This window comes from Melospiza melodia, chromosome 9, assembly GCF_035770615.1.
Source record: "Melospiza melodia melodia isolate bMelMel2 chromosome 9, bMelMel2.pri, whole genome shotgun sequence".
In the NCBI taxonomy this organism is placed as follows: domain Eukaryota; kingdom Metazoa; phylum Chordata; class Aves; order Passeriformes; family Passerellidae; genus Melospiza; species Melospiza melodia.
Genome location: NC_086202.1, coordinates 13,567,547 through 13,595,204, shown reverse-complemented (window position 1 = coordinate 13,595,204; position 27,658 = coordinate 13,567,547). Strand labels below are relative to the sequence as shown.

General features: G+C 59.0%; 1 protein-coding gene across 3 annotated transcripts in view; it reads left to right on the top strand.

Annotated features, from left to right (window-relative positions):
* KCNIP2 (potassium voltage-gated channel interacting protein 2) overlaps window positions 1–27,658 on the top strand; it is a 42,319-nt gene extending 14,661 nt beyond the window's left edge. The window contains exons 2-9 of one of the 3 annotated variants that reach the window (XM_063163348.1): window positions 23,527–23,622; window positions 24,739–24,863; window positions 25,239–25,308; window positions 25,398–25,468; window positions 25,977–26,084; window positions 26,370–26,474; window positions 26,712–26,774; window positions 27,095–27,658. In XM_063163348.1, the coding sequence (XP_063019418.1) occupies window positions 23,527–23,622; window positions 24,739–24,863; window positions 25,239–25,308; window positions 25,398–25,468; window positions 25,977–26,084; window positions 26,370–26,474; window positions 26,712–26,774; window positions 27,095–27,142 (686 nt within the window). In that variant the 3' untranslated portion in view covers window positions 27,143–27,658. Of the gene's footprint in view, window positions 1–5,711; window positions 5,829–23,526; window positions 23,623–24,738; window positions 24,864–25,238; window positions 25,309–25,397; window positions 25,469–25,976; window positions 26,085–26,369; window positions 26,475–26,711; window positions 26,775–27,094 lie in introns of those variants that run through there. The other 2 variants (XM_063163349.1, XM_063163350.1) reach the window with 2 other exon arrangements.

The following is a 27,658-nucleotide window of genomic DNA, read 5'->3' as shown; positions in this document are numbered from 1 at the left end:
ACAGCGCTGGGCTGGGCTCCTTCCCTGGCAGACAGATCACGTCACATGCATTTTTTAGCAAGATCCACCGGCTGAGAACGAGCTGAGCTGTCACTGCACGTTTGTGATCAAAGCCAGACGTACCCTGGCAGCCAGGGGAGAGTGGCCCTGCATGCCATTCCTCTCTGTCACAGTTTACTGGGCACAGCAGGTTGGGGATCCAGCCGTGTCACAGGTTGCAGGTATGTGCCAGGATGGCCAGTGCCCTCCTGCCTGCTGAGGTTCAATGACTCCTGACCCGAACAGCCAAGGGTGGGTGCAGTTATGGTGCAGAGCTGTTGATGGAGTTGTGCTTCATGCACAGTCCTACATCCCAAAAATTGCACCTTCTGCTGGCAGTCAGAATGAGGTGGGTTTGCTGGCAGCAAAGATTGGGATACAAAAGGGTTTGTGCTTGTCTTGGGATGTGTTTTAGGCCAGGCTTACAAGTAAGCAAGCAGATGTAAGGGGTGCAGGGAGCTGTGGCCAGCTCTGGATGGAAAAGCACATGGAGCCAGCTGGCTGTGACAATGTGGGGCTGCCCTGCGATGAAGCCTGGGCTGCTGGCAGCTTTTCCTTGGCCTTTGCAAGCTCATCCTTTCATGGATGCTCTCAGATCCTTGGCAAGGTAGGAGCTGAGTGCTGGCCCAGGATCTGTGCATCCCAGGGCCAAGCTGCGTGGCCAAAGGCAGGAGGGGCTCACGGTCAGAGCACGCAGCTCCTCCCAGGCCGTGTGCCCTGCTCCGAGCCTTCCTCCGCCTCCTCGCTGCATCTGCTGCTGCCCCCCGGCCGCCCCGGTGCTGCGGTGGGTGCCTGCGGTGTGCCCCTGCAGCACGGCTGTGTTGTGTGTTTCCCTCTGCAAGCGCAGCAGAGCCCTCGGGCTGCGCTTCGCTGTGACAGCACATCCCATGTCAGACCCGCTGCAAATCCTGACTGCTAATAGCTATGCAAATTACCTCATTAGCTGCTTTATTTATTTTCTCTGGCATCACGTTTTCAGCACTTCCCCCAGGCCTGGAGGCTGCGGTTTCCCCGGGCTGGGAGGAGGCAGGAGCAGAGCAGCAGCACGCAGGGCTGGCTGGGCCGAGCCTTCCTCTGCTGGTGGCTGCGGTGCTGGGATCCCACCGAGCCACCCACCCCGAGGTGGTGTATCTGGAACAGCAACTCATGGCTCCTGAAGTGATCCCTGCTGATGGGATGCCCACCTCCTTCTCCCTCATCATGTCCTGGCTCTGGGGTGAGTCCTGCTAAGCTCTCCCTCCAGCCAGGACCTGCTCTGCCCCTGCCAAGCAACTGTGGGTCTGGCATGGCTGGGATGTGTATGCCCTCCATCCGAAAAAAAAAAGTGAGTTTGAATTATTTAGAGAGAGAACAGAGCATTTGCTCAGCTGCTCTGGACCTCAGTGGTGGGCTGAGGCTTGGCACAGGGTCGCAGGATGTCCTGCATCCTTCCAACTCTGATTATCCTTCCTTGGTAATGGAAATTTTCCTCCTTCCCGCCCTGATTGCCCTTCCTCATTACTGGAAATGTGCCTTCCATCCTGACAGCCCTTCCTCGCTGAGAGAAATGTTGGCATCTGCTTTCTGCCAGCCACAGGATGACTCCAGAGAGCTCACAGATGCCCTGGCCAAGTTGGCCCTGGGCTGGGGCCCTTCTCTGCTGTTGTCCCTGAGGGCTGTAGCCCAAGTTGAAATACTTTGAAGCCCAGGCACCATCCAGGGCTGGCACAGGCACAGACAGTCTCTGACCACCAGCCCAGCATGGTGCCCCTTGGTGGTGTGCCTGTCACATCCCTGTGACATGCTGGATGGTCGGCACATCCCTACCCATGCTGAGTGTGCCTGCAAGCTCTGCTCTTTCCTGGCTGCATTTTCTAAGGGTGTTTATGTGCCCACGACATCCATTACAGTGAATCAGGCTTTGCATGGACACCAGGGGACCCACATACCGTTGTGATGACTGGTATAAAGACCTTGATTCAGCCACTCCATGGGCTTGTCAGTGCCATGCTGAGCTGCCTGCAAGCATTATGTCTTCTCCCCCATCCCCTTCTGTTTATCTTTTATTTCCTCCCTTCTCTTGGCGGCTGTGCTAATGAATATTTCATGGCCGGGAACCAGCGTGAATTCCCCCGGCAGCTCCCTGCGCTCCCTCGCCAGGTACAGCCCGGGAGTCGGTGGCTGAGGAAGGATGGATCTGCCAGGAAGCATCTCGGCAGGAGTGGGCCCGGCTAGGGAAGGAAGCGGTGGCTCTGGTGCGGGCAGATGTGCCGTGTCCCCCTCCTCGGCGGTGTTGTCATTGTCCCTTCAGCCTCCGAGGGACTGCCAGGGGACCGCGGTGGCCGCACGTCCGTGGTGGCCGCATGGCCTTTACGGTTCCCGTGCGTCCTCTCACACGCGTGCAGGGCCACGCTCCGACACAACAACACGTGTCCTCTGCTGTCCCCCGTGTGCCATCGGCTGCCACCGCCGTCTGAGCGAGCCGTGTCCCCGGCTCACCTCCCGCCGCTCCGCTGCGCTGTGCCGGGGCTCCTCTCAGCGTCGGGCGGCGGCACCGCGGCCACACGGAGCGAGGGACGGGGAGTGTGGGGCAGGGAGCGAGGGACAGGGAGCGAGGGGCAGGGAGCGAGGGCAGTCCGTGTCCCCACCCATGACAGGGAGTGTCTCATGGCCTGTGCTGCCCGTCCCGGCTCCCGTGCTTCCAAGCCGGGGTGTCCCAGCACAGCCAGCAGGCCGCCATGGGACTGGGGCAGGGAAGTGCGGGACTGTTGTTCTTCAGTGTCTCTGAATTTGCCCTTTATCCCCTAAGCCAGGCTGGCCCCGGTGCAGGCTCGGCATTAGGAGGTGCGGGCAGTGTCTCTCTTTGCCAGGGTCGAAGCACATGGCGGGACCACGTGCAGGAGCTGGAGGCAGAGCCCGGAGCCACAGCCTTCCTCCTTCCCATCGCTGCAGCTCCAGCAGCGGTGTGTCCCCTCTGGGGGCCCAGCAGATGCTCTGGGGACACAGGCTGACTCTAAGTACCTTTTTGGGAGATAATTTGCTTTGCCCACAGTGAGGCACTGTGGGGAATGGAGCTCACCTGGGGCTGCAGCTTGGGCAGGGCGGAGCAACCACTGCCCTTCTTAATCAGGGACCAGGTCTGAGAGAACCGCAGGCTGGGCTGTGGGGCAGGAGGCTGGCAGGATGTACCCTGCAGTGCACCCGTGGGTGGATGTGACCCAGGTAGGGTCTTTAGCAAGAAAAGTTGTGTAAGGGTGCGCTCAATAGCCCTGACTTCTGGCTTGCTTTTGATTTGTGCTGAATTCCTACTCAGCTTTCCAGGGAGGAACAGGATCAGTGGCCAGGGTGGCCAACATCTGCTGATCTGGAAGGGACTGGAGGTCCCCTGTCCTGCATGACCATCACGGCCAGGGGGAACAGGGTTAGGGTTAGGACTTGAATGTCTCACCCACCCGGGACAAACTGGGATGGAGTAACTTTCCCTGGCAGATGGGAGCTGGCTGTCACGGAGCTGGATGGTGGGGCTTGGGATGGATCTGCAAACTTTGTGTGCTGCCACGTACTGTGGGCTCTGGCACCCTCCTGTGGCTGTTGTGTCGCCTGTCCTGTGTCCCGCGGGCCTTTGGGATGCTGCAGCTGCCCTGGTCTGGTGTTTGTGCTGGCTGGTCCCCGTAGCACTGGGGACACCGTGCCTTTACAGGATCTGGCCTTGTATCACACAGCTCATGGGACCTGATCACTGCAAGAAACTGTCCCAATGTGTTTGTGTTGTGGGGCTGAGCCAGGAGCAGAGCTCCTGGGTACTGTAGACATGGATGAATTTCCTAAACCCCACACCTGTTCCTGGAAGGTGTCAGGAGTGGGTTGGGCACTGCTGGCTCCCCAGTCTCTAACTTTCAGCTGGGGGCAAGAGGTTCACAGGGACAGATTCAGTCAAGGTGTTGTTGCACTCACAGATTGTCTCTACATCTCTGTCTCTGTGTGCTGAGCTGCCCAATCTGCCTCAGCTGGCCTGGGCTGGCCCCTTCCTCTTGTGAGGTTGGTGTCCCTAGCAGCCCTTCCCTGGCCTGGGCTTTGTGGGTGTATTATTAAAGGGTTGCATGTCCCTGCTGTGCTGTGTGTTCTGCCTTGTTTAGGATCTCTCCAAACCTGGCTCAGCTGTGCAGTGGCCAGTGCAGCATCCCCTGCTGCAGGTCCCCTCCCCTGGGACACTGTCATGCTGTGGTGTGGGGACATTGCTGGCCCCTTTGGCAGGGCCACAGCCTGTGTAAGAGAGGGAGGCCGACAGAGGGGGCTTGGTTTGGAGGGGATGGCCATTCTTTTGGGGAGCAGGAGGTGAGGCTCCCCTTTGCCAACCCCAGTACAGGGTTGGTGGGAAGTGGTGGTGCTCTTTCCCCTTCCCTCTGGACTCCTTCTTGAGGTATTGGTGGGGACTGGACAGTCTGGCTGTTCCTGGCTGTATCATGGCTCCACCCTCTTTTCCATCCCTGAGGGAACAGAAGCTGTAATTTCCATCAGGTCCCTTTTTGTTCACTTCCTTCCCTATTAATAAGAGATGAAATTTATGAGATTATAGAGTCTGGATGGATTCAGAACTGATAGAATCCTGCTGCTGTGGGGTGTGAATGCACTGTAGAGATGGAATACAGCTGGGAAAATGGTCTAGGGGAAGGGATGTTGTCTTGAGGCTGCACAGACCGTCTCAGGCTGGCTCTGGGAGCAGGGAAATCCCACTGCCACCACACTCCAGTCTGTCTGCTGGCTCTGACATACTGTGCAAATCAGCAACTTGCTGCCAGCTGAGCTTTGGAGTGAGCAGCTTGTAGCCCGGGTGGTCTCAGAGTCTGACTCCTCTTCCTCCTACCCTTGCATCCATCCTTGTCTCCTCCCGTGTGGAGCCAGCAGGAGTGGATGCTTGGAGATGCAGGACTGCAGGACACTTGCAGTGATGAAGGACGGATGCCCAGGGATGCAGGATGCTCACAACACTTGATTGTGGGAGTGGGTGGCTCCTGCTCGAGGATGCAGGATGCTCTCGGTGCCGGCTTCGCTCCGGAAGGAGCATCCTCGCCTGCTCTTGGAGAGAGGCGGCCCTGGGATGCAGCGGTGCCTCATTGGTCAGCGGGACCTGTGGAGTCTGCGGGTTGCCATACCAACCTGCCTCTGGTTCCCGGCCAGCCGGGGCGTGAAGTGCCGGGTCGAGCCGGTGCCAAGGGGCGGATCAGGAGCCGGGGGCAACCCGAGGCTCTGCCGGCCGGGGAGGCGTCCATCGGCCTCTGCCGGAGGGCTGGCTGGCACCGCCGGGCTCCCCGGCTCCCCGCATCGCCCCGACGCTGCTCCCGCCGCTCTCCGCAACTTTGCGGCCGAAGGGAGGGCACGGCCCGGGGGGCGAACCGGGACATCCCGCTCCCTCTCGGCGGCCGGTTTCGTGAGCTGCAGCCCCGGGAGGGGCCCCGCCGCCCAGCTCCGTGTCCCGCTGCCCGCCCGCACCGGAGCATCCCCGCGCAAAAGTTGCCGCTGCCCTCCCGCCGCCGGGAGCGGGGCCGGCGGTGCCGCGCTGCCGCTGCCCGCCCCGCAGCGACGCCGATGCCCGCAGGCTCGCTCCGGGCACAGCGGCTCGGGGCTGCCCCGGGCATCGCCCGCTGCTCGCAGGAGCCGGGGGCTGCCTGGCGGCCGGGAGCGGGTGCGGCTGGGTCCCTCCCCGGCGCTGGGAGCTGGAGCCATGAGCCACTGCCAGCAGCGCTGCAAGAGGCAGCTGGGCCGGGTGATCCGCTTCTTCTACCAGTTTGTCACCGGCACTCTCTCCCAAGGTAGGTACCGTCCTGGGGGACACGGGGTCTGTGTTCTGTGGCTGGGGATGTCTGTCTGGTGAGCTCTGTGGGGTTATTGGGGAAGGGAGAAATGCTGCTTAGAAATGCTGGTGGAGGGGTTGCACTGAGCTCCGTGTGGAGCAAAGCTGAAGATGGCTCCAGGAGGCAACAAAAGCCCCTGAAGGCCCCTTGTGGACCTGGTGTGAGGGGGATGTTTTATTTGGGGAGGGGACTGATGCAAAGTGGAGCATGAAAGAACTGCTGTACAAATAAATTGCAGCTAGTCTGGTGGTTCCTGACATGTCAAGGAATCTGACTCCTCTGGGGCTGGAGCCATGCCCTCCATCTAGCTGGACAAAGATGGGTGTGCCCCACGAGCCAGGGCAGGGACACACCCTGGTGCCTGCATCTGCTGGTGCTTTTGTCCTGGGATGCTTGGTCCTGGGGACAGAGCTGTGTGCTCCTGGTTTGATGTCACTGCCATGGCAGGACTCTCACCCCTGTGCCAGCCCCTGCACTGCCCAGAACCTCATCCTCTGGGTGTGAACCCAGCACCACCTCCTAAACCCAGTGAGCATATCCTGGGGAGGTCATCATGGGCCTGTGTGTGCTGGGAATCTGGGTGCCCTACTCCCACCCCGTCCCTGTGCAGGGACAAAGGTGCCATCCCCATGGCCTTACCCTGCTGAGGACTGCTGGGCTGCCCACCTAGGGCCCAGCAGTGCTGGGGAGGGATGCACCACACCGTGAGTGCGGGGAAAGCCTTGTTAGGCCAGCGTGGCAGCGTCGCGCCTCAGGGCAGGGCTGGGACTGGCACTGCTCCTGCCAGGACTCAGCCTGCCTGGAAAACCCCTCCCAGGTTTTGTCCCCTCCTTGCCTGGGGAAGGCCCTGGGTCTCCACAGCCTGTGCCCATCCTTAGGGCCAGAGGAATGCAGGAATAGCGTGGAGCCCTTGGCACAGCCCAGGAGGATGGGATGTGGGAGCAATATTTGACCTGTGAGCTGTGCCCAGCTGGCATGCTGCCTTCCTGCCCACAGAGACCCAAGCCCTGGGATGGAGGCTCCTGGTCAAAGCGGGGCACAGTCCCCAGGCCCAGCAGCATGCCAGGCTCTGGAGGCTGGGTGTGCCACACGCAGTGCCAGCTCCATCCCCGCTAGCTGGCTCCATTGGGCACCAGCCAGCTTGCCTGGAGTGGAGGGGCAGAGGATGAGTCAGCTGAGTGCAGCCCAGGGCATGAAGAGCAGAGCTGCAGGTGATGGAGCAAGGAGGGAATGGGACCTTGGGATGCTCCCAAACCCCATCACCTGCAAGGATATCCTGCAGGTCCTTCTCCCTGGGCTTTACAGCTGGGTGCTGTGGCATTGGGACTGTAGCAAGTGTCCCCTGGGACTGGGTTTCTGGAATGACCGTGTGTGGTGCTGAGCAGGACCAAGGGCTCTCCCTACAGCCCTGCTGGGTGTGCATGGGATTGGGATGGGCACAGAGGGCATGGCTGGCTGTGGGGCACCCTGACTACCCTCACTGTCTTCTTGGTGTCCTCCCAAGCTCTGAGACAAGCCAAAGAGGGGTGAAACCCAAAGCTGGGCAGCTCTTAGTTGGGTGTGGGATGTGGGGCTTGCACAGCCTTCTCCGCTCTGCAGCTCCCCTCCTCCTCAGCTGCTGCTCTGATCCTGGGGTCACCAAGATGCTGACCCCTCTCTGGCTGTTATCCTACCACCTTTGGGGGGCAGTGAGCCCCTGTCCTTCCTGCAGAGGTGAAGGGGGTCTCCTGGAGCTCACTGCAGAAGGCACTGGGTGCTTGACCAGGTGGGCCTGGGGCAGGGGGCCCCTGGCTGGGTGCCATGGGGAGCTGGCCAAGGACAGGTTGCCAGAGAGGGCAAAGAGAAATGACTCAATCAATTAACCAGATTAAAACTGTGACTTCACCTCCCAAAAATAGCGTTTCACCAATATTTTAATGTGCTTATTAATAATCTGCTCGCGCTCTGATTAGCAGCAAGGTAATAAGGGATCAGCTTTAACCTAAATTTAACTCTCCCTAATGGATGATGGCCCCGAGAACCAAAAAAAAAAAGGAGAAATTCCTATCCATCAGGCTGGCCCCCCAGCAGGTCAGGAGCACCTGAGACCTGGGCAGCAGCTGCCCAGCTGTGCCCAGGGACCATCACCTCACTGTGACCCAGCAGGTCCCGTGGCACATTTTGGGGAAGCAGTGTCCTGACACCCTGCTGCACTGAGTGAAGAACACTTTAGGGGCAGCCACAGGGGTGGCTCTCAAGGAGGGCAGATCCTGGCCACAGTCAAGGTGCATGGTCCCCTCCTGAAGAGACAGATCCCTTGACAGATCCCTTGGTGATTGCCCTGCTCCGTCCCCATCTGCTCCATCCCGCAGTGGGGGACAGTTCCCCAGCTGCTGGTAGTGCTGGGAGGATGGAGACAGGGACCAGCCACCTGATGGCTCTGGTTGTGACTGTGACATGGAGCTGCTTTTTGGGCAAGAACCCCCACTGCAGGGGTTATTTATACACCACCCAGCAGGTGGCTGGCAGGGTGTTTAAATTTAGCAGTGTGGCAGGGCTGTGCTGCAGCAGGGCTGGCTGGGTGGGGGACACTTTGTGGCCGTCAGTGTCACAGCCCAGAGTGGGACAGGCAGCACGGGCTCAGTGCCAGCCTGGCCTGCCTGGTCCTGGGGCCGTGTTACAGGGCCTGCTGCTCTCCCCAGTGCTGAGCCATGGGCATGTGCCAGGGCCACTTTGCCATCCTGTCCTGTGTCACCCGTGGATCCCCAGAGCTGTTGATCTCGGGGGAGAGAGGAGAGAGGGAGGAAAGGATCTGCATGCTTGGATTCTGCTCCCTGAAAGGGGCACAGCTGGGGCAGTGCTGTACTCCTCACACAGTGGGCTGGCCACAACCCCTGCCTGTGGGTACAGGGTAGGGATGGGACATCTCATATGCAGAGAGGGTTTGGGATGGAACACTTGGGTCTGGTGTCTTCCTCACCCGTATGTCCCATGGGACAGCAGGTGGGGCCAAGTGCTGTGCAGGGGCAGAAGTGTCTCAGGCACAGGTGCAGTTAATCCAGTTTGGTTTGGGATCTGTGAGTGAGTGTGCCCAAACCCACAGTGGCACTAAATGCACCTGGCATCACGGCGCAGGAACCCGGCTGGTTGTATCTGACTCCAGGCTGAGAGAAACAGATGCTGATTGCAGGCATCTCTGGGGAGTTGCTGTTGTGGGACACAGGGAACAGGATCCAGAGAGCCAGATCTGGGAGCCAGACCCAGCTCTCCAGGACGGCAGAACTGCAGAGACACCTTCCTTCAAGTCCTCGTGTCTGGAGCAAGGACAGACACAGGCATCAGCAGAGATCCTGGCAGCATCTTTCCCTAGGGAGCCCCTTTTCCAGGACTCCCAGCTTCACCTGTGGTGTGGCAGCAAGGAGCTGAGCCCTGAGGATCCCAAGATCATCAGGGAACTCAGAGCAGCCCTTGGGCTGTGGTGATGCCTTGCTGGCCCCACGGCACCAAGACACAGCCACATGTGTAACGCGCCCCGTCTGTTCTCTGCCCCCTGCCTCCTTCTCCTGGCTGATGGTGCCACTCTCCCCCCGGGCCAGGAGGGTTATTTTTAACTGTTTGCCATGTGCTGTCTGAGCACAATTAAGGTAATTGGTTTGGGAGCCTGGCTCTCACACAAGGCTCCCAATTACCTGCCTGCCTGCCTGCCCGTGCGGCCCCCCGCCTCCCTGCCCGCGGTGGCCGCTCCTCTGGCGGGGGACAGGGCTGCCCCAGATAGCACAGCGGGGCACGGGGCATGGAGCCATGGAGAGGACATCCCTGCACAACGACAGCCTGCTCTATGCCTCCCTGATTGCCATCCTCCTCCTCATCTCCTATTGGTTCACCACCCGCTGCTTCAAAATCATCAGTGGCATCGAAGGTACGGGGCTGGGGACAGGGGGGGACAGGGTGGCCTGGCCCGGCCACTTGCAAGCCAAGCAGTGAGGTGGGCCAGATGCTTGGTGTGGGAGAGGAGCACTGGGGACTCCCTCTCTGCCTCTCTGGGAGAGCTCCATCTCCTCAGTGACTTCATTAGTTCCTCCTGGCCATGGTCCTGCTCCGCTGTGTGAGAGCAGCCGGTGGCAGCCTGGGGCTGAGCTGTGGCTCAGCACTGCTCCGGGTCCACCGTGCTGCTGGTGTTGGGTGCTGCTGCCCCTGGCTGTGGGATGGGGATGCAGATGGACTCTCTGGAGCCTCCCACTCTTGTAGGGTGCCCAGAGCTCATGCTCGGGCCTCAATCTGTGCTTTGGGGCTCTGGGTCCCTTTGGGTGTGACCCACATCTTTGGTGCTCATCTGGTGTGTTGGGGAGCTCTGGGATGTGGCAGGGGTCCTACTTTCCCCAGTGAAGGGTCTCTCCAAGCCCCATTGCAGTGGGATGTGAGTGCCAGGGGTTTGCAGGGTGAGACCCCAAGGCAAGGAGCAGGGCAGGAGGGGTGAAACTGGCCTCACGTGTCTGAGGACGTGCGGAGCCTCTCCTGCCCGGGGTGTGCATTGCTCCATCCGTCTCTGAGCCCTCTCTGCACAGCTCAGCCAGAGCCTTGGGGCACTTCCCACACCATGGCCAAATGCTGACTGGCTGCAGGGGCAGGGAGCACCCCTGGGAGTGATGCCCCTCAGTGGGACGGGGGGCAAAGCCCTGCCCCACACTTCTGGTGGGGTACACATGCTCTTGAGCATCCCTTGCATGCAGCTGTGGGTCTGGCTCCAGTGGTGACCTCCCACATGTGGTCCCAGGTGTCTCCTCCATCCTGGGGACAGCTCCAGGTGGAGTAACATCCCTGGGGACCTTGATGAGGTGAAGGGACAGTCCTTGGTCTCATCTAGCCCATCTGGAGCTACCCTTGGTTGAAAGGAATAAACTCTGGGCAAGAAACCCTGGGGAGTCGGGGTGCTGGGAGCTGGGCACAGTGTGTGGCACTGGGTGCCTGTGCTGGTCCTGGTGGGATTCTGTGTCATGCTGGCAGCAAACAATGGAGTGTTTTTTTAATGGCTCCAGCACAGAAATGTGTAATCCTGACAAGGCAGGCAGTGGGAGAATTATCACTGCTCTGCTGGGGAGGATGGCTGCCACGGGGGAGGCACAAAGGCAGGTGGAGAGGCTGTCACTTGGTGACTGACCTGCCACTGCTTCAGCCCCAGCATTCCATGATGCTGCCAGAGGCATGAGGGGCTGATGACAGTCCACTCACATGGGCTCAGCAGGTTCCCTTCGCAGAGAAACTGCCCTAAACCCTCTGGATCAGGCTGGAAGGGCTCCTCTCCCTCTACATCTGGCTAAAACTAGATTGCAAAAATAGACTCATGGCTTGCAGGACAGGCATCGGTGCTGGAAGCAGCTGGAGGCTTGAGGAGAGGATGGGCTGTAACTGGGGCTCAGCAGGAAAAGTGGCTTTAAAAACACAGTTGGCATCAGTGAGAAACTTCCTGCAGGTGTGCCACAGGTCTCTGCCCCCCCCAGCTCTGAGGGATTGACTGGAGGGCAAAACTGGGAAGCAGACACATGAAGTCCAAGTTCAGTGCCTGGAAACTCAGCTCTTTCCAAGAAAAGGAAATGTGAGGTCTGAAAACTTCCAGCCTGGGGAAGTTTTCCCAGAATGTTTCCCCAGGGAAGGCTTTCAGCTCTTTCCCCAAGACGCCTCTGATGCATCTCTGGCATCTTCTGCTGGTGTTAGAGCAGCCTTGGGAGCGTGCCCCAGGTGGGCAGGCAATGCCAAGCCCTGTGGCATGGAGCCATGAGATAGCCAGGCTGTGCTGTGACCTGGACTGAGACACCAGCCCTCCCCATCCCCTGCCAGGGGCAAACCTTCAGGGGGTTCCTGGGAGACTGGGGTGAGGCAGGTGAGGTGGGAGCTCTTGCCGGGGGTCTGCTCCATATGGCAACCCCACCTGTGGCAGCTGGCCTTGCTCCTGGGGTGAGCTGGGATGCTGCAATGGCATGGGGGCAGCTCTGGTCCCTGCTTACCACACCAGTGCTGGAGTTAGGGCTGGTCTTGCATCATGGGCCATATGGGAATCGTCTGCCTGGAGATGGGCAGTGCTGGTGGCATCCCTGGGGGAAGCGATGGGGAAGACCCCAAGGGGTGCTGGGCCCTGGTGATAGGCAGTGACCACAGGTACCTGGATCCCCAGAGATCCCTGTGTTTGTGATCAAACAGCCAGGCAGGGGCTGGAATGCTGCTAGAAAAGAGCTACATTTAGCCCCGTTGGCTGTGTGTGGATGTGTGCTCGAGGCACAGTTGCACAGGTTCACCCTCTGTTTCCAGCTTGTCTGTGACCTTGGCTGGGTCCCTAGCCCCTGCTTCTCCTCCTCTCCTGCTGTTGCTGCACCATTTGGGGGTCTGGCAGTGTCTTAGGACTCCTGCATCTGCTCCCAGCCTGTTCTCCCTGATCTGCTCCCCATCTTCCCTTGGTGTTCCCAGCAAAACAGTTGGACCCATCTGCCTGCTCAGCAATGGGGCAGATGGAATTGTTGCCCCAGACACTTTCCAGGAGGGAGATGTCACAGTGTTTAGCCAAGCTGGTCCCCGTGGGGCAGCCACATGTCTGGGGCACAGAGGACAAACCTGAGTCATCCCCATCCTGGATGTTTTGCCAGTGCCCAGCGTCCTGCCCCTCCCCGTGTCCCCCCCTGGGAACTGAGTGCCTTTTAATATCTGTGGCCCGTTTCCTTAGCAACTGCATTAAGCAAATCGATGGAGGTGGTGTCATTGGAATGGGAGGGCATGCCTTCTTTCCCCCTCCGACCCCCCCATCCCCGCCACCCCCCACGCCTCCCTCCCCCTGGCCTCTCTCCACTCTCACTCACAGGCACGGCCCTGCTCTGCCTGGCTCTCCCTGAGCCTCCTGCCCAGCCCTGTGCTGACCCCTCGCTCACCCATGGCTGATGGCAGCTGTCCCTGAGTAGGGGGTGACAGCCGAACCCCGCCAGGGACACGGGCCCTGGTCCCTGGGGATGCGAGGTGCTGGGGTGAGGGGGCTCCAGGACTGTGGTAGGGAGGGGTGGAGGGGTGAGGGGCCATGAGACACCCCCACCATGAACCTGGAAGGCCTTGAGATGATTGCAGTGCTGGTGGTCTTGGTCCTCTTCGTCAAGGTGCTGGAGCAATTTGGCCTCTTCGAGCCTGTGTCCTTGGAAGGTAACGGGTGTGGGCGGTGCTGTCACCTCCGGGGACACAAGGGGCAGGTGCTGGGTGTCCAGAGCTGTCCCCAAGGATGCTCCAAGGCTGCTGCATCCATCAGAGAGTGCTGGTGTCCGCTGGCTGCTTGTAGGGGCGTAGGATGCAAGGAGCAGAGTATCCTGCCTGTCCCAGTGGCTGGGGATGCAGGGAGGGGACCGGGCTGGCGAGGTGTCTGTGGTATGGTGGTGACTTTGATGTGTGCTGGGATGCTGGGGCTGAGACTGTGTGTGACCGTGTGTGTGGGCACCAGGGTGTTTTCCAGCACCTCCACATGGACCAGAGTCCATGGTCACCTCACCCTGCATGTGAGGTGTTGTGCTCAGCACCAGTCTGCACAGCAGCCAGGCTCGGGCAGGATGGGTGCATGCTGGGCCCCTGCTCCTGGCTCTCCCCAAGGCTCCCTGTGGCCCTTGGGCAGGGTGGGGGACACAGAGGGAACTGTCCAGCTGTGGATGGGCTGAGTGCTGTGCATGGGACGCACTCGGCAGAGTCTGGATCCACCCAGGGGATTTTGCTTTGTTCATGGTGGGAGCGAGGTCGAGGCTTGCTTCGCTGGGTGCTCCCTGCACTCCCGGGGTGATGGTTGTATGAGGAGTCCCCCCCAGCCCTGCCAGCCCCTGCCCATGCCCACACACACCTCTCTGAAGGATGCTGCAGCCTGCCTGGCCCCTGGCATTGGGGCATGCACAGGGTGAGGAGGAGACAGAGTTTTCCCGGTCCAGTGGTGCCCTGAGATATCTGCTGGGCTTCTCCAGCACTGGGTGCTACACGAGCTGGGTGTAGTGATGAATGCTCCCCTCCACAAGCAGAGAAGCAGGCAGCACACAAGGCTGCACCTACAGGATGGCTGTGTCTGGGGATAGGGAGGGAGGGGACAGATGGGGGGATCTCTCCCTCTGATCCTGTGAAGCTGATTGCAGGACAGGAAAGGTGGGTGGAAATTTTCATTGCTATTTAACTGCTTGCTAAGTCCCTGTGTTCCAGCAGCAGCACTCCTAGGTGGATCATACCAGGAGGGAAACTGAGGCAGGAGCTGACCTGTGAGACACCCTGCCTTGTGAGTGCCAGGGGAGGGCATGCTGTCTGTGCCCAGGGTGGATTCCCCCTCCTCCTCCTGGTGATTTGGGGGTGCCTCCCTCAGATCCTGCTTTCCCCTTCCCAGTGCTTTTGCTTCCCGGTGTAGCTGCTGGAAGCTTTGGCCCAAAATCGGTGGCACTGATTGCAGCTGTTCTGCAGCTCCCAGGTGTGGTGGAAAGAGTGGAGAGAGAGCCCCCAGCCCCGGCAGCAACCCTGCAGAGGGGCTCTGCACAAGGCAGGGGCCACTCCTTGCCTTGTGTGGCTCCTCTGTTTCCTGGGGCACGCTCCTTGTCCATCTGCAAGTGACTTTTCCCTAGCATGGGCCAGAGCAGGATGCTGGAAATGGGCTGTCCTGTGTCCAGCCTTGTCCCGGTCACCTGTCACCCCTCCAGAAGGAACAGGGCCATGCCTGTCCCACTCCACCCACATTCCTGTGCTGAGGAGCTGCAGTTCCCTCTGGTTTGGCTGGAGATGTGCCCCAGCTGTGAGGGTGGGAATGGGATCCAGGTGCCCTGGATTGCCAGCAATTGCTCTCATTGCCTGAAGGTGCCCAGAGGAGAGGGAAATGTTGCTTAAGGGGTAGAGGCTGGCAGAGGTTGAGCTGAGCCCTGGGCACTGTACAAGGAGTCCTGTGTGTGAGCGGCAGGTGAGGTGCTCTTGCATTGCTTGCTGCCCCTTCTGACTTGAGAGGCAGCAGGTAGGATTTTGCTCTCCAGGGAAGGTCCCAGGCAGTGTCTGGGGCTAGTGAATACTGTGTCCCCTCCAGGGGTTGTTTACAAGCCATGGCTGGGTCAACAGTGACAGCCCAGAGTCTGCAAAGCGCCTGAAACCAAACACTAATGGCTTGGGTCTGCTAATGGACACGGGGCTCTGCCCCTGCTCTGAGCCATCGATGCTGCAGGCAGTGCTTCCCTGCTCCAGCTGCTGGCCCAGGCCCTCCCTGCTGCTCCCCTTCCTGCTGCTCTTTCTCTGCCCAGGTTGTGCTGTGCCACCGCAGTGATGGCTGGGAATGGAGCAGCTCCAGAGGGGACCAAGCCAACTTCTCTGAGTCTGGGGGAAGGGTTCAGTGGGAGCATCTTCAATGAGATCCTGCGGGAATTCCAGGCTTGCTGGGTTCCCACACTCAGCTGGATGAGGCCCCCAAGGACCCCATCCTTCATTTGGAGCTGGACTTCCCTGGAAAAGGGCTTGGACAGAAGTGCTGACTGTCTGCAACCCCTTGTCCTGTGTGCTTGGCACTGTACCCCGGGACCTTGCCACAGCCTTGGTGGCACGGGCACAGCCACTGTCTGGCAGCAGCAGTGGAGCATCCCCGTGATTGCACTGTGCTCCAGGATCTTCAAGGTGATCAATGCTGGAACTGATGTTGTTTACAGCTGGATAATCAATGATGGACTGTGTCATCCCACCTCTGCCCAGTGCCATCATGGCTGTCCCCAGCCCCTGGCAGACCCAGGCAGGAGGCTCTCAGACCTCTGCTGAGATCTCGCTTTGGCCGAGCGCTCAGGATGGGGCAGGTGGAGAGAAACACTATCAATTTTGCCTCTTGAAGTGCAGCATCAATAATTGAGCTCAGAGCAATCGGTCCCGGCTGGGAGGAGGGGTGGCGGGAGGGAGGAGGCGGGAGCGCCACCCGCGTAGCCCAGCCACAGATTAATATTGAATGAAGTGGCAGATTGCTGTCGGCAGGATAATTGGTGCCCGCCCAGGGCTGTTCCTGCCTTGGCTGTTCAGGGTACGTGCTGGGGGACAGGCAGGACTGGGGGTGTCTTGGAGAGCCCCCAGCATGGGGTGTGCTGGCCTCTGCCTTCCCTGGGGTCTGCTGCTGCTGTCCAGCTCAGGACAGGGAGAGAGAAGCAGGGCTGGGAGGGTGCCAAACCCTTCCCGAATGTGGGAGAAATAGGAGGGAGCAGCAGCGTGCCTGGATGCCAGCACCGCTCTGAAAGGTGCCAGGCAGAGGGTGGTGGCAGTGAGCAGAATGGACCCCTCCTCATGCCTGCCTCAGGATGAGGGAGAAAGGAAGCGTCCCCAAGGTGCTGGAGAGAGCAAAGTCCTGTGCCAAGCCCTGGTTCCTCCTGCTTTCCAGGAACCTCTTTGGCAGGAGGGCTGTGTCGTGGCTGCAGGAGGGAGTGGCCCTTTGGGGTGTGATGCTTTGGTCCCTGGGCTCAGGGTGTCATCCAGCCTGGTGGGTCTGACAGACCCAGAGGTCAGGGTGAGCTTGATGCAGGGCAGTAGATCTTGGAGCATTGAAATCCAGCCTAGGATAGCTGGATGCAGCTCCAGATGCAAGTTTGGGGTTCCCTAGGCTGGGCTGCAACAGACATTCCCCCATCTGCCCTGGATTTAACCCTTGCCTTTCCCTAGGCTAGCAGGTGTGTCACTGGCTCTAGGGCTGGGCAGTGTTGGCTCTCCCAGCAGCCCTGAGCTCCCCAAGGTCCACAGTACCTGTAGTGCACCCTGTGCCTCTGCTGCTGCATGGTGACATGTCCTGCTCAGCCCAGACAGACCTAATTAGCTTGTTGAATCTCTTCCCCCTCCGGCCTTGTGTTAATCACTTTTCACATTGCTTCCTTCCCAATTCCCTCTGGCCTGATTTGCTCTTACTGTTGCTGATGTGCCTGGAGAGGGGAGCAAGGAGATCCAGCTGGACATGGCAAAGGGCCCCCACTCCATCCTGGGATGGGCTCTGAGCCAACAGACAGAGGGGCCAGAGATCATTTGGCCACAGGGAGGTGAGAAAAATCAAGAAATATAGAGAGCAAAGGAGCCTAGAATAGACTGCCCTTCTTTATAGTCCTGCTCTGTTGGTGGAGGGTGAAACCTTCATGTCCAGTGGGAGAGGCTGTGACTCTCTAGCACAAGGTTATGTTGGGCTGCAGGGTGCTGTGGGAACTCATTGGGATGTCCTTCACCTCTCCCCTGCGAGGGGCAGGATTAGACCCCAGGACTGGGCACAGGTGGGAAGAGAAGTGGCCTGGACTGGGCTCTAGGGAGTGTGGAGTCCATGGACCCTGGAGTGCTGATATCATGATGTCAGATGTGCCATCCATGCTTGGCTACAGCATCCCCTGCCAGGGATACAGGAGAATGTCTCATTCCCCCATGGGTGCCTGCCCTGGGGCAGGAGGTGGCCACATCAGAAGCAGCTGTTAGGTGAGAGATGCACAGACAGCTGAAAGCCACTTTCTGATAACCACTGCTGCCAGGCTGGAGTCTCTCCTGCTGCCCTCCAGGCCGGATGCTGGGTGGGCTGTGGGGAACACCCACCCTGGCTGTCCCTGACGTGCTGCCCTCCCTCCAGGCAGCACCCTGTGGGGCACATTTACACCCTATGGAGTACATTTCTCTCCAGCAGCAAGCGACCTACCCTTACCCCAGGCTGGCAGCCCCAGCTGTGGCTGTGACTGACTTGCTAGTGCAAAGATGCAGAAGAAGAGGGAGGAGATGAGGGTTGCAGATGTCTGTGGAGGTGATCAGTGGACAAGGCTGAGCTCCAAGGCAGGGAACTTGTGCCATGCAAGGTGGGGACACTGTTGGGGGGAAGGTTTGGTGGTTTGTGATGGGGCAGAGGGGATTTCCTAGGCGGAGCTGCTCCCCGGGCTGGTGACAGCAGTATCCCAGTAGTGTGTGATGAACTCGAGGGTCCCTGCAGGCTGCTCAGCTCCAGTGCCACCACGAGCTGCTGTTGGGGTGGAAGTCGGTGTGGCTGAGCCTCCTCCACCTCCATGCACCCACTGGTGCCCATTGTGCACCCCTTTGCAGGTTCCTGTGCCAGGCTGTGTAGTGCAGGGGTGCCCTGCAGGAGAGCTGACCCCTAAGTCCCTTGGGCTCAGCTTCTCTGCAGCCTGAGTGCCCCGGGGGACCCCAGAGGGTGCCAGGGCAGGAAGAGGGAGGGCCAAGACAGGTCTCTCCTCCCCTGCCCTCCCCTCTGCTGCGTTGCTGGGTCTGTTGCTGCCAGAGCAGCTGCCGGCTGGGGCTGTGTGTCTGGGGATGGCGCTTGCTGAGGCACCCTGGGACCTGCAGGGGCTGCAAACCGTGGGCATCATCCTGCTGCTCTGCTCCAGCCTCAAGATACTCCATGCTCTGGGCATCATCGACCTGACCAGGGGAGGTGGGATGGGGACAGGGATGGGGATGGGGTTGCAAGGAGATGGGGATGTGGTGGTGGAGGTGCTCCTCCTATTCCAAGGACTGCAGGGTGCTTAGGGGAGTTTCTGAAGGCTTAGTGTGGTTTACTTTTTTTTTTTTTTTGGTGGGGGGAGCATTGGGGTTTCTGGCAGCACTCCAGCAAAGGGTGTTGGGAACTGGGGAAGTGAGGGTGTCTGGGGGTGTTTCAGAGTGTTAGGATATTGGGTGGAAATATTTGTGTACATTGGAATGTGTGGTGTTGGGTGCAGGATGCTAGAAATTTAAGATGTCTGGGAGCTTCAGGGTGGGGGATATCTGTGTCTTGAGGCACCGGGGTGCAGCAACATGTGGGGTGCTGGGGGATGGAGACTGTCTGGGCTATTGGAGTCTCAGGATAATAGGATGCAGAGGGCTGGGCTTTGTCAGATGATGGGGGAAAACACTGCAGGTAGCTGGGGCTGAAGAGATAATTGTGAACTGGGAGAAAAGAGCCATGAATGTGAGGTGCAGCACCATGCAGGGCAAAGCTTTCTCACTGCTGCAGGAATTGGTGGCTATGGGGAAAACATGAGAAAAGATCTGAAAGCCCCTTTGCCCTCCCTGTGGAGCTGTGCCAGGGTTGGAGAAGGAAGAGGATGCTTTGGGTGTTGGCTTCCTGGATTGGCAAGTGGGTACTGAGGACAGGGCTGGATGTGGCCAAAGAAGAGGACCCAAAATATGCCAGAGCAATGGATACATCACCTGTTGGTTGTGCCTGGAGAGGGTGGGAGTGCAGGGAGCTGCATGGTGCTGATGCCTTGTTTCCTCTGGCTCGACGGTGCCACAGACAGTCCCAGCTCAGACAAGGGCTGCCAATAGACTTTGCATGAATGTTGTTTTTTGCCTCCACCCCCTTTGCATCCTTGCTGGCACTGGGGATGCTGTGAAATGAAAGGACTGCAGATCACATCCCCTTGGGTAGCCAAATTTCAGAATGGGAGATGTGTGGCCAGGAGTGATCAGAGGAGCAACTAATAGTAGAGCAGAGAGAGGGGAGAAGAGGAGGGCGCTGTGCTCAGGAGGTGCTTTCAACCTCCTTCTGATGGAGGATGTCCCTGAGCTGCCTGGGGTGTGGCTGAAGCACATCCCCTTTTTGTCCCTGTGCCTACTGTGGAGGGTATGGATGGCATGTGGATGATGGAAATGCAGATCCCCAGCTCTCTTGTGGAACACATTGCTTGCAGCCAAGAGGAGCTGCTGCTCCACTGGGGCATTTTTTGGGTAGCTCCTCTGGCAGTTTGGATGTGCTGGTTCCTGCTGCCAGAGGAGGTGCTGGTGGGGGCAGGATGTGTCCCTGTGTGTTTACTTTGCAGCAGGGTGATGCATATGGCTGTCCCAGTCCTGCAGCTTTGTCTGCTCCATTTGGGGAGCCCCTGAGCTCCACTGTCTCTTGGGATGTGTATCCTGTCCCATTCCCTGCTCACAACATTTTGTGCATGGTGTGGTCTGAAGAAATTATTATTCTGCAGCATCTCCTTTGGGCACAGCCAGCCTCTCTGGGAGCACTGCCACAGGCTGGGGATGGCAGTGGGGACAGCAGTGCTGCCAGCCCCACTCGACTCTGTGGCCCGTTGTGGCCCATGGCCAGCACCCCCCTGGGGACTGCTCAGCACAAGGGTTGTGCAGCTGTTTCTCCCTCTGGCACCAGAGAATATCCTGGTCCTGAGCCTTTGCTGTCCCACAAACTGCAGCTTGCTTATCAGCTTTGCTGCTCCCAGCTCTGTCCCACCCCCAGGACAGGGACTCTTTGGCCCTGGGAGATGCCAGCTGTGATTTCATTCCTCTGATGGATGACTGTCTGGCACCTTTGCTACACTTGGCTCTGCATTGCTGACTGATGAGGGTCATTTGCAGAGCTGCTGTTGGTGGAACACATCCTGACCTCTCCAGGGGAGACTCACTCTTCCTCGGGCTGAGCTCATTGCAGCCCCCAGAGAGCTGTGGCCGATGGCACTGCCCGAGGCTGTGGCTGAGCCCTGCACGGGGGTGATTGTCAGCCACAGGTTTTATAGGGGCAGCTGGGTTCAGATCAGCCTGGGATAGCAGCTCCTCCTGCCTTGCCAGCTGCCCCAGTGTTGCCCACGGGGCCAAGCAGGAGCTGTGATGCTGCATGACTGGTGGGCTGCTGGTGCTCTGCTCCCCTCCTGGAACGGTGCTGGGGCTGGGGACACTGGGGAGGTCTTGTTGTGGGATGCACATTTTCCACCCATTATGATCATGCATTTATTGACAGGTTACTGGGAATGATGGGGAAGTTTTGGCACTGCCTGTTGGTTTGTTATTGAGGGTGTGTTCTAGCAGGAGGGTGCTATGGGAGGGGTGGGTTGGTCTCTCCACCCAGCTCTCGCTGGAAGGGCACTGTGGCTGTGGCTCTCTGGGAAGGCAGGGACATTGTTATGCACCTGACTGACTCTGTCTCCTGCTTGTCCTCTTGGGTCCTCCATGGGAAGGGGGCATCAGCCCAGCACTGGGTAACCCTCAGCATGGTGGCACTGGCTGGATCCAGCCTCCAAGGACACATCAGCTGCTGGTGGCTTGATACAAAGTGGTCTGTGGCCATCCTGATGGCAATCATTGCTGGGGGCAGGAATCTATCTACCCACTGTAGAGCCAGGCTTTGGGATTCATTTCAACAGCGTATGGAGGTGGGGTTGGGAAATCCCTTCCCCTTCTGGTGCTACTCAAGGATGGAGTGTCGGCTTGTGTGTGTGTGTGTGTGTGTGTGTGTTTTGAAGCCGCCGAGCTGCAGAGCGATGCCTGGGAAGCGACAAGCCACTTAACGCGGCAGCCGCCCCGCCGCAGACAAGGCACTGCCAGCCCCTCCTGCTCTGTGCCGGCCGCTGGATGGCCCTTGCAGGAGGGTGGAGAAGGAGCTGTCGCTGGCAGGGACAGGGCTTCGTGCTGCAGCGTCCCTTGTGTCCAGAGTGGCAGCACATGGCTGCGCTCTGCTCCTCATCTTTGGGCAGAGCTGTTTCCCAGCAAGGAGCAGCTCCCAGACTTGCTTGTGGTTTGGATGCTGGGGACAGAGAGAGGGTGGTGTGTCCTACTCAGCAGAGCCCTTGTGTTCACTAAAGCCAGGACAGCAAAACCCCAGTCCTGGTCACCCCTCTCCTGTTGTTAAGCTGCATGTGCTGAATGTGCTCCCCCCCTGCACTGGGGACCCTGGAATTGGGCCCCCTTTGGTTTCCTCCTTGAGAAAACGCCCATGTTCTTTATTTTTTTCTTTTTCCTTCTTTATAACAAACTAAAGTGTAACTTGCACCCGACCTGACCTACTGCACGTGCCTATACCTGCTGCCCCTGTGAGTCCAACCACAGTTTACTCTCTGTTGCATCTCTCTCGCTGTGTGGTTTCCCTCCTGCCCTGCTCCCTCCTGGGTGCCTCACCCTGGCATTGGGTGTTGCTCTGCCCACCCTGTCCCTTCCCTCTCAGCAAAGGGGATACTTCTGCCTGTCAGGTCTGTCCCACAGCTCAGCTCTGCTGGAGGGACCTAGCCCCAGAGCATCCTTGGAAGGCTGAAAGGTGCAATTTCCCTTTCCCTCTGCAAATTAAGGCCCTGGAAGGGTAGCTGGGACAAAATCATGGTTTATGTACAACTGGTGCCCACTTCTAGGAAAGAAAAGTCCACTTTCCTCACCTGCCTGCAAACCCTGGAGCAGACAGGAGCCAGGTTGTGCTGTTCTATCAGTGCCAAGATCCTGGTCCTCACCCTTGCCCCTGTCACCCCCTGACAAATGCCAGGGGATGTGTTGGTTCATCCCTATAGGTTTGCAGCTCACTGTCACCCTGGTGGGGATGACACATCCCTGGGGAGAATTTGCCCTCTTTGAGTGGCTTTTTGTGATGTCCTGCTGGATCCATGACCTCCTGGAGCTATTCTCCATCCCCTAGAATGATGGAGCTGCCTTGGTGTGAGCTCAGAGGGTGCCAGGTTCTGCTTGTGGGCACTTTGGGGCCAGCCTGCCTAGAAGTGGCTGCTGGATGCAGACCCATGTCTCTGTCTTGGAGCTGGCTACCATGCAACACCATTTTCCTGGCATCTGGGGCTCAGCTTAGTCCCACAAGGCTGAGAAGGGGCTTCTCTGACAGCATTCGCTAGACCCCTAGAGAAACAGCCCCAAAACCAGAGGTCAGGATGTGTAGGTGTTGCGATCTGCTGCTTGCAGATGTACAGGATGCTTGGAGCAGTGACAAACCAGAGCCCGAAAGGGACTTTGCACCTTTTGTCCCATTTGTCCCCATGCTGGTATCTGCCTCCCCTCAGAGGCAGGACTCCAGCATGACCTTCATCCCCTCCTCCTCCTCCTCCTTTCCCCACCCGCAGCATTAGTCCTGCGCTGAGTTTGCTGGCTTGAGGCACTGTGGGAAGGGAGGGAAGGGGGTCTGCAGCCATGGGGCAACACCAGCTGGGAGAGATGGGGCTGGGTGAACCCACTGGGGTCCAAATGGGGGAGCAGGGGGTGGCAGTGGGGTCAGTACAGTGAGGGGACCTGCTGTTAATGCAGGGTGACTTGGATGCAGTGGCCATGGGCCAGGCTGGCGTGGGGAGTCCCTCAGCCAGCCCTGTAGCCTGGCCAAGGCAAAGCCCCGTTCCCCTTCTGGCTGTCTCAAAGCAGCTCCCTGGGCTCAGATCCCAGTGTTGCACTGGGGTGGGGGTGCATTCTGCAGTCTGGGCTGCATGGGGGATCTGGTGCATGCTTTGCCTTCAGCCCGTGGATGCCAGCAGGATCAAACCCAGCCCGAGCTCAGCGAGGATGCAATGCCCTTGTCTGCCACAGGCTGCTTCTTGGGCTTAATTCTACCTTGCCTCCCTGCAGAGCCTCTCGAGAGGGTCCCCAGGGTGCAGGTAATTGTCCCCAAGGCTAAAGGACAGAGTCTGGCCCTGCCATTTCCTGACTCTCTGGGCTCCTGGAAGTCTCCAGGGCACCCTGATTTGATGGGGGTGTACAAAAGCGCTGGGTGTGGGTAGCCTAGCAGGCTTGTCCTCATCCTTCTGCAGGATGGATACTCCAGTGCTGGGTTTGTCCTGGGATTGAGCAGGAAGGTCGACCAGAGCCTGGGCTGGGTTTTGCTTTCCTGCTCCTCCAGCCTCACGCTGCATGTGCTGCCTTTGCTCAGATCACCCCGCGCCGGGTGCCCAACCCTGCTGCCCGTCGGGACCGGGGGCTGATGCTGTGTTAATTCTTCTGCTTGGTGACTCCTTCTTTCTTCCAGGCAACCCGCCAGTCCAAACTAAAAAAGCGCTGAAGCAGCGATTCCTCAAACTGCTGCCCTGCTGCCGGCCCAAATCCATCCCCTCGCTCAGTGAAAGCAAGTGCTTCTTCTTGCCTTTTTGTGTGTGTGTCCCCGGCGGTGCTGCTGCCTGCTCTCCGCCCTGGCCCTGCCTGCGGGAAGGGGACGCCTCCACCTCTCCCCTGCCCTGGCTGTCAGGATCAGCCCTGCCCCGGAGGGGTCCGATCCCGTGGGCTCTGCACCCACCTCTGTCGTTTCCTGCTCACAGGCTGGTTTTCTCCCTGCTCGTCTCCCTGGAGCAGCTCCCACGGGATGCACAGCGGCAAGGACCGCTTGGGAGCTGGCTCAGGGAGCAGGGCCCTCCCGGCACTGGTCTGAGGAGTGGGGAGCTGTTTCTCTAAGCTGAGGGTTGGTCTGGAGATGGAGGTCTGATGGGGTGATGAGAGAGGCTGAGCAGGGAGTGAGTGCAGAGTCCCTTAACCCCCTATACTGGGAGTGCTTGGCTCTCGGAGAGTCCAAGCCCCCGGTCAGGATCTCTCCCACCTCCACGGTGCAAGCCAATCCCCCCGGGAGAAGGTGAGTATGGAGGGGCAGGGTCTGAGCCGTCCCACGAAGAGGGAGTACCTGCTGTGTGCCCCCTTGGCTGAGTTGGGTCTCGGGGTGCTGGTGCTGCAGGCAGGGGTTGTGCGGCTTGGCAGGTGATGGAGAGAAGCCGCCAAGGAAGGTGGGAGCACAGTGGGTAGAAAAGAATCTGGAAAGGCTGGGGCGGGGGTGGCATTTGGGGCTGGGGGTTCTGAGGGGCAACTCTCCTGCTGGATGTGAGCCCTGGTGCTGCAGGACATCAAGGGTCTGAACTCCACTGGGCAGATGCCTGTGCTGGTGGGAGGAGAAGGGCAGGCAGGGAGGGTTTCAGCACTGGGGCGTTTTCACACCTCTTTTGTGCCCAAGCTGGGCTGTACTGGAGGGGGGTTGTTGCCAATGTCAGTCCCTGGTCTGAACCCAGGGTGTCTCTGAGTGTCCTCTTCTGGCATAGACCCAGCTCTGGCCGCGCAGAGCACCCCAAAAATGTGTCAACCTGGGCAGATGTGAGAGGACAGTGTGCTGTGCAAGGTGTCTCTCTGCCCCCTGGCATGACAAGATAGGGCAGGACAGTGCTGGCCTCAGCCACCCTCTCTTCCCCTGGGTTCCTTGCAGACAGTGTTGAGGATGAGTTTGAGCTCTCCACCGTCTGCCACCGCCCCGAGGGGCTGGAGCAGCTCCAGGAGCAGACCAAGTTCACCCGCAAAGAGCTGCAGGTCCTGTACCGAGGCTTCAAGAATGTGAGTACTCCTTGACCAGCTTTGATAGCCCCCCCCTCTGCTGCCATGTCCACCTCGGGGTAGTGCTTTGTGTGTGAAAGTTTTTGGGGTTGTGAAAGTTTTTGGGGTTAAAGTATACATAAGGCTACAGCCTGATCTTACCTGATCCTGTGCTGTTTCCTTGGGTGCACAGAGCCCCTTCCTGGGTGCCTGGGATTCAGAGCCCCTCTAGCAAGGGGTGCAGCCCAAAAAATCAGGGAGATGCTCTAAGCAGCTTTTCTAGCCACCTCACCAGGTGCATAGGGCTGGAGGGCAAGGCAAGGCAGACACAGGTTTTTAGGGGGTGCTCAGCCCTTTTTGCAATGTGGAAGTGACACTGTGACCTTGCCCTGGCAGGAGTGCCCAAGTGGCATTGTCAATGAAGAAAACTTCAAGCAGATCTATTCACAGTTCTTCCCTCAAGGAGGTGAGTGCCCATCCCCATCCCTGTCCCCATACACATGGGTGCCTCTGCAGGGCAGAGGGTCACCCAGCACCCCCTTATGCTCCCTGCAGACTCCAGCACCTACGCCACCTTCCTCTTCAACGCCTTCGACACCGACCACGACGGCTCCGTCAGCTTTGAGGTGAGCTGTGGCCAGGGAGGGGGCGATGGGGTGCAGCAGGGCAAGGAGAGCACAGCCTTCCAGGGACCATGGACTGGGGTCAGCAGTGTTATTGCAGATGGATGAAGAGTTGGCAGGCCTAGTGGAGTTTATTAAATTCCCAGAGGCAACAGAAACTAATGCAAAGCAAAAAAAAAGGGGCTTTCTGTATTTTCTGGGTAAGGTTGTGTAGGGATCCAGACTGGCAGACACAGCCATGGCTGGGTCTTGTTCACACAAGACTGAACACATTGTCCTCTTGGTTGCTGTGACCCAAGGGAGTAGTGTGGGAAATGTACAGTGTTAAGCAATTTTTTCTCCCCCAACTCTTTTTGATACCCAACATTTCGCCTTGTCAGCCAAGCCCCAGGGCATATCAGCTTTGGGGCTGAGTTCCTCTCTGCAGGAGAATCGAGCAGGGCTGTATCCTGTGTCTCTGAGGCCCTTTGTGGCTCTAACTCCCATTTGCCTGCCTTGTCCATCCTTGCAGGACTTTGTGTCTGGGCTGTCCACCATCCTGCGGGGCACCATTGATGATCGCCTGAACTGGGCCTTCAACCTCTATGACCTGAACAAAGATGGCTGCATCACCAAAGAGGTGGGATGGGGTTCCAGACTGGTCCCTGGGGCCAGTGCAAGTCTGCACCTGGCAGGGACAGCATTGGTGTGACTCTGGGATGGAGGTGGATGAGTGGTGTGCAGCTTTGGGGCTCCTTCGCACATACGCGTGCACACATGGCCCCACACTGTGCACAGAGCCAGCAGAAACACATTTGAGCACCCCACAGGTCCTTCAGGAGCATCAAGAAAAAGGTGTGGGTTGGGGACCAGGTGGAGGCAGAGCCCTGTGTTGACACTGCAACCCTGCTCCCCTTCCTATCAGGAAATGCTGGACATCATGAAGTCCATCTACGACATGATGGGCAAATACACCTACCCGGCCATGAGGGAGGAAGCACCCCGGGAGCACGTGGAGAACTTCTTCCAGGTGAGCTGGGTACATCCTCAGGAAGCAGAGCTCCAGCACAGAGCTGCAGTGGGTGCAGTAGAAAACACCCCACTCTGGGGAGGAAGCAGGGCTGTGCTGGTCCTGTTGGTGCTTGAGCATGCCTGGGGCCAGGGGTGCACTGTGTCCAGCCCCTGTGGGACCTGGGCGGGGGGTACCAGGTTCTCCCTAGGGCTGGGGCTGTCCCTGCTATGCTCCCTGTGCTGTGCTTGTCTGCAGAAAATGGACCGGAATAAGGATGGCGTGGTGACAATCGAGGAGTTCCTGGAGTCCTGCCAGAAGGTAAAGTCACCAGCAACTCTTCTCTGAGCTAGGTCACCACCCTCTTCCCTGGGGACCTTTGTCCCTCCTGCTTCCTTCCTGCAGAGAGGGAGTGAAGCCAGGGCTCCCAGGGGCAGGGCTGGAGCTCTCCTTTGGGAACTGTGCCCATGCCAGTATCCTTGTACAGATGAGGAGAGCCATGGATCCCAGTAGGGCTCTGTAATCCCTGGGGCTCTTGTCCCATGTGCCAGAGCTGCCATGAGGGTAAAGCCAGGTTTGGGGGAGCTGCCCAGATTGCTGTTCTGTGCCCAACTTGCCTGCTTCCCACCTGCTCCCGACAGGATGAGAACATCATGCGATCCATGCAGCTCTTCGACAGTGTGATTTAGCTCCCTGCCTGGACCTGCCTCCAGATGAGCTCTCCTGACACTGGGCCCAGAACCTTCTTCTCTCTCTTGACTTTTCCTTTGAGACTCCCCTGCTCCGGTTGCACAGACACCTCCATGGAAAGGGGCCTTCCTTCCCTGGGATGCAGTCGGTACAGAGATCTTCCCTTTCCCCTGGCCCAGCTCTGCTTTCCTCGGGGAATCCCAAGCAGGTGCTCCCAGATGTTGGAGCATGGGCATGGCTGCCACAGGATGAGAATTTCACCTGGATGGACCTCCCTGCACCCAATCCCGGTGGAAAAGATGCATCCTTAGGCTGCAGTAGAGGTTTTCCCCGTGCACACCACCCTGTGCAGCCACACCTCGCCTACCCTGATCCTCCCCAGCCCCAGGAGCCCCCAGTCCCAGCTCCAGCCCAAATCTTCCAGCAATGCTGTCTAGAAACCAATAAAGTCTTGCAGTGGGCACAGCCAGTGCCTCGGCTTCCTCCCCTGCCCTGGCTGTGCCCTGCTGTGGGAA